The sequence below is a fragment of the Mus pahari genome, unplaced genomic scaffold (assembly GCF_900095145.1).
Source record: "Mus pahari unplaced genomic scaffold, PAHARI_EIJ_v1.1 scaffold_14815_1, whole genome shotgun sequence".
Lineage (NCBI taxonomy): Eukaryota > Metazoa > Chordata > Mammalia > Rodentia > Muridae > Mus > Mus pahari.
In genome coordinates this window covers 1-6,421 of record NW_018391985.1, presented here as the reverse complement: position 1 = coordinate 6,421, position 6,421 = coordinate 1, and the positions used below count along the sequence as shown (strand labels likewise).

General features: G+C 32.8%; 1 protein-coding gene across 1 annotated transcript; it reads right to left on the bottom strand.

Annotated features, from left to right (window-relative positions):
* Positions 1-1,290: 1,290 nt before the first annotated feature.
* On the bottom strand, positions 1,291-4,228 carry LOC110314785 (vomeronasal type-2 receptor 116-like; the record flags this gene model as incomplete). Its single annotated transcript, XM_021189006.1, has 2 exons — positions 4,032-4,228; positions 1,291-1,502 (listed from the first exon to the last, which is right to left on the bottom strand). Coding segments are annotated over exons 1-2 (409 nt in total), but the record flags the coding sequence as incomplete, so codon positions are not given.
* Positions 4,229-6,421: the final 2,193 nt, after the last annotated feature.

Here is a 6,421-nt window from a genome sequence, read left to right as displayed (position 1 = left end):
GATAAGGATGCAAACTACTCTGGGTATATCTGCCTCTGTGCCTTCTCAGAAAACAGAAAATCAAATCAAAGTAAATTTAAAATGTAAATATGTTTTGTCAGTCTAAAATTGTTAGCAGCATATTTGATTAAAAAATACTCATCATTTATAAATACCCAAGCAATCATAGGGCAAAATATATGGGACTCATAAGTTTCTTGAAGAAAATATATAGAACCAAAGTTAGGTTGGATGAGTTATCTCCTCCATACAAAGTGTTTTAGAATGATGAGTAAATACTCATATGGAGAAGTATGAAGGAACAACATATCAGAACCACCCACCCTTTCGTTCGTAGAAAAATTCACTTGTGAATGTAAACTCATGAATCTACTGACAAGGAAACAAAAGATAAAAAAACATAATACATAGCAATATGTTCCACAAGTTATGTCATAATCATTATATTATTAAAGAAAATGATTTATAAGAACTATATCAGTACGTTGCTGAAATTTTTGCCACAGGGTCTAATGACAATTGGCACTCTGACCCATAATGGTTGGTTTTACACTCACTGGTAGTAAAATAGCTAATTCCATAAACTGCATTAGAGGATTTCATCCTGTATAGTGTCATAGTAATAAAATAATCTGTCCGACCAAAAATGGTCACTCATGGTTTTGAAAAAAAAAAAGTAATCCAGATATTTAAAAGTTGGAATATAGAGAAAATGTTTGTAAAATGTGTTTCTGATCAATCACAATTCATCACTGATGACTAAACTTATACCACCACCAGGACTCCAAATCATTTTTCTGTTATTTCACAGTTTCTCAATGATAACCTAAACTTATGACCAAGTTGATCATCATACATATCTGAAGACAGAAATAACATGTTCTATGTTTTAGAAGAACACGAATCAATCTCTGCTTAATGAGTTTTGTGCAAATAAACATTCTGACTGCCAGTCAGTCAAGGCTGCAAGATTCTCTCTACCACCATGCCAGACTCCATTCTTTATGGTCTCCACTGTTACTCCTTTCTGGAATCTTTCAACTTCTGAGTTGGACTCCCAGCACAAAGCCTATCATGTTGCTAGTTATAAATACCCTGGATCTACAATGATTGACATAATCATAAGTCCATTTTCATCCATTAACTTTCTTAATATCTATCAAAGTTCTCCAAAGAGTCATGATATTAAGAATTCTTGGCCTATGATAACTCACACGTGGAGATAACATGCTTTCCAGGATCTTCCACAAACCAAAAGACTGCTACCAATAGGGTCCCATAAGCACAAACATGTAGTCTCTTCATTACAGAAATAATTATGGGTAGGGAGATATGGATATTTGTAAAAGAAATAGGTTGTAGGTGTTGCAGCTTCTCCATTACAATTGCCCAAAGAGTATTTTATAATCAAAGACATATTTGGTAAAAGATCAGGATTCCTGTTGATTTCATCCATTGAAAAGGTCAATGCCAAAGCATACTTATGGTTTTTAGTTGTTTTTCTGTAAAAGATTACAGTGCTTACTGTGGACAAATGTCTATGTATCATCATTTATATTTAATGGAAGCATTATTCTATACGGGATGCTTCTGAATCTGCACTTGAAAGTTGGAAACATGTGGCTTTTATTGTGAGATTACAATGACACCAGAACTTGGAGAATAGCAAACCCTTTAAATGTTCATGACAGTGTGTCTCCTATAAATAAGTTGTGGTATCGACCTCATGCACTAAAAGCATTTTAATATCTGTTTTTGAGTCCTTGAACAGAAGTTTAAGAGAAAACAAAAATATTAGCAAAACTGAAATTCTGGTCATGTATATTCACTTTGAAATTATTGATCAATATAAAAATATCTGTGTTATAAGAGCCATTGAGGTCATAATATATTCTTCTGAAATTAACTGTATGATTAAGGCAGTGAAAATATTATTTATCAGTCTTTCTGCAGNAATATTTGTTTCCTGTACATACAATCACTTCTAATTACTAGCCAAAATTCTTAAAATGTCATTATATGTCTATCTTCACCTTGTTGATTGTTGCTTTTACTTTTTTCCAGAAAGGAAATCTATTGTAAAGATTTATTTTAAACAAATTCAAATATCCAATATGTATTTGTAATTAATACATACATATGCATATATTTGTTTGTATTTTTGCAAGTTTAATTTAGATCATAAAAGGGAAATCCATCCAAGTGTTTTATAAGATACTTTGTTGTGGACTATCATCGCTTCAAATGTGCAGGTGTACACCTGTGCCAGGTTCGTCTTACAGACAAAAATGGCTTGCCACACCACAAAATTATAATTGACCAATTTTCTATTTACAAAGAAATGTGATATGTTAACTCTGGTGATTTCTCATCATTACACCTTAATTTCTAGGAGACATCTTTGATATTCTTTACATTTACACTAAAACAACACTAGCATCCTACTGAGAATTAAAAAAAAATAGGAAATTTCAGTGATATTTGTATGTGCTATATTATTTGTTTATGACATAGAAAATATTTTAGTGTGATTTCTATAGGGTATGTTCCCTTTTTAAAATTAAAGTTGTCAACAAATAAATGGCAATGGAATAATGCCATATTGTATTTATGGTTATGTAAAAGATGATATCTCCTTTCTCCTCCTTGTCATTTTGTATGATTTATCAATAAACACTAAACATATACCTGCACATTTAATGACTATATTTGAAGTAAATACAACCAGGTTTTCACCAAAATTTACCCCATGGTGTTTTCATTCTATGTTCTTTAAAAGAGACTATTGTAGAAAATATTTTTATTATCACATACAAAAAATCTCCATTAAAATTTTTACTATCATTCATAAGAATTTTGAGAATAGATTTTGTGCAACGCTCAAACTACTTCCTCAAACTAAACTTTAGAAAACATTAGTTACTTAAGATATCAGTGTAGCCTTGTACTATAAAGGTCTGTGTTTTCAAACAATTTTCAGCAATCCACAAAATGGGTTTTGATACCACATTGGTACTATGTAAACTTACGTTTACTAAAATCACTGAGAGAAGTCTCACAAGATACAAATATTATAAAACGTTCATAGATTAGTCAACGTACACATGAAAAGAGGAGACATGTTTCTTAAATAATGAGAAAAATTCAGTAGAAAAACCCACGTTTCACTGTACTCAAATATTCCCAATTATTTCACAACACAAATATTATCCATGCCAGTGACAAGAAACATAAGCAGTCACCACTATTATTGATATCCTCACTAGCCAAAGAACTGAAACATCATTTGATCACCTATATTCAAAATATATTTTACTCTAAAGAGATATTGTAGAACTGAACATTATAAACCATAAAAGCCAGTGAATATAAATGAACACTGTAAAGCATGAAGCCATAGAACTTTTGAATTTCATGTTTTAAAACATTTGGATGTGTTGCCCTTTAATGACATTAACATTCCTAACTCAGATACATAGAAAAAATGTGCATCCAGGAATTCATGAAGTATAAAATTCTGAATGTATTGATCTTTCTTTCCAAACCTGATACAGCTGTATAAGGCAAAAAGTTACCATATGCAATGATTTAGAGAGGGTATGTTTGTATATATGTAAAGTTCTTGACAACTCTATGTGCCATGAATATTATTGGTACCAGCATACACTCTAGGAGCAACACACTTATACAAGGACTGTTAGCAGAGTTTATGACCATCTATTAACATGTACTGGAGATAAAGCCCAGTGAAATATTATTTCTTATTGGATCAACTCCAATAAGAAATCACTGTCTAGTGTACATTATAGTCTGTTATTAGGAAGGCTTTATTTGATGGATCAACATTCATAGACCTTATTGCTCAGCTCCAAACTTAAGTAAGCAGACAATTGGAAGAAAATCAAAACCAACCCTGTATTAATTAAAAGGAGAATATAGGATTGAATCTGTAAAGGATTTAAAGTTTTTCCTGGAGTTCAGGCTTACCAACATGACTGAACACTCAAGTCTTTATCCTCAAGTGCACTTACAGGATATTCAGAGTCTGGTGGAAATAATCTTTCTCACTAGGCATTATAACTGCTCCAAGGAAGAAGGAACAAGTTACCCCCAAGTCTCTATCATCAACTTCATTCAAATTTGCTCTCCAGAAGCACCTGGGATCAACAAAATTGGCCATGGCACATGGAAGGTTGAGAAGGAAGAAGACTGCCATCAACTTGAACATATTTGTCCTGCCTTAAACCTGGGCAGTATGGATTGTGAAGTGCCATGCACATCAACACATCCAATTACTACCAGCTTTTATTTCTCTGGGCAAAGAAGAAGTTTGTTTCATATTCATGATTCACTTATTTTTCATATTGCTTCTGAGCCTTTGAGGAAACATAAATACTCTCTTTCCTGGAGCTCTGTATCTGGTGTCCACAGTCCATATAATAAACATGGTTTGGTAAATACTTAGGATAATTCATTCTCAGGATAGATGCTATCACTCTTGTTTGTGATTACCTGGACAGATACCACTTTTTTCAAATTTGGTCATTGGAACATTTCAACAATGTGATTATGTGAATGGGATTAGCAATGATGTTAGTCAATTGCATCAGATGATTCACAGTGAGACATCCAGTAACTGTACATTCTGGGATTCTGTGAAACTCATGACATTGTATTACAAAGTCCAAGTAAGGGAGAGGCATTTTCATGTTTATACTCACTGATTTCTACAGACCATGTAGAGTGTGGCTATGCCACAGAAGTGACAGCTAAGAATATCTAAACAAGGCCTGTGCTTCCAATGTTTTGATAATCAATAAACATATCAAAACCTGAAATATACTTAAGTCAGTTCTGTCCAAAATTATGCACTTCTTCAAAGATCCACAGTTAATTTACATAGTGAAGTTTGATTTTTAAAGGCTCAAAAATATCCAGGGACAATGCAAGGGCATGTACTTTATTTCCAATACAAAAAAAAAAGTTCGTTCTTCCTTCCAAAAATTCATTCGTAATGAAAAAGTCACCTTAATATTCAAATTCCAAGTAATTATTCATCCCATATTCTCAATTTTCTCGATTTAATAAGTTCTGCTGACCCATATATTCTATAGTAGGTTTGATTTCCTACATTGTTTTTCATCATTTTATGGTGCAGTAGTGGCTATGAAGAAGAATTGTTAAATGTAGCTTCTTAGTGTCTTAGAAACAAATAGGGATTGCGAAGGAACACTAAGTTCAAATGTATATACTTTTCTTATACAGTCTTTCTATCCAGTTATTCTTGGTTGCATTCTAGAATCAACACTCATCATCTGAGGGTTTACTGAAGACTGTACATACATGAACCTGTTTCAGAGGAATTGGATGAAACAAACACAGAACATACGTAAGCAATTCATTGTTTTTTGGGTGATAACACCCCATTTTGTACTTGAATGATACCAACAAGTTTAGTGTTTTGCATTTGATATTTCTTTATTACATAAAAGTCATCGTTTCCCTATGTATGAATTCTGGATCTTGATAAACTATCCTAGAGTTCATACACTTTTATCTAAGAAGCATAATAGAGAAATTTTTCATCACAATATGGAAGAAAGCTGTTTTTTAAGAGTAGAAATGAAATTTTCAGTAGTTCATATTTAGTAAAGCATCCATGTTAGTCTATTTAATAGTTATTATTTATTTTAAAATATCATATCTTATAGTGTATTTAGGGCACACTGACACAAATGTAGCATGTACTTTGCTGGTTTCTGCGCCCCCGTAACCTGTATCTGTTGCCCATCTTGCCACTGACTGATTCCTCAGTTACATCAACCTTGTTCTCCCTTCAATACATTCTGTGTTTAGGCTAAATTTGCAATTCCAGAATGGTATTTTTGTCTATATTTTNTTAATACTGGCTTCACAATATACACACATTATCAATTCTTTGTGCTTTTCTAATCAAATAATCTCTCTCCTAATTCTTTTCTGCTTTTTCTTTTAGATCAATTTATTTTATTTGTTTATATGTGCATGTTTTTTAAATTATATTGGTTATTTTTTTCTTTATATTTCAAGGGTCATTTTTTTATTTTTTTATTAGAAGTTGTTTCATTTACATTTTTAAATGCTATATCACTTTAATAGTTTTCTTTCCAAAGTTCCCCTATACCATTCCCCCTCCCTCTGCTCCAGAACCCACCTGCTCCNACTTCCTGACCCTGGCATTCCCCTATACTGGGGAATAGAATCATCCAATGACCTAATGCCTCTCCTCCCATTGATTTTCTACTAGGCCATCCTCTGCTACATATGCATCTAGAGACACAAGCTCTGGAGGTACTGGTTAGTTTATCCTGCTTTCCTCTCTGAAATCNCCCAATCCCAACCTCTCCCTTCTGTTTCCATGAATGTGTCAATCCACCCACCC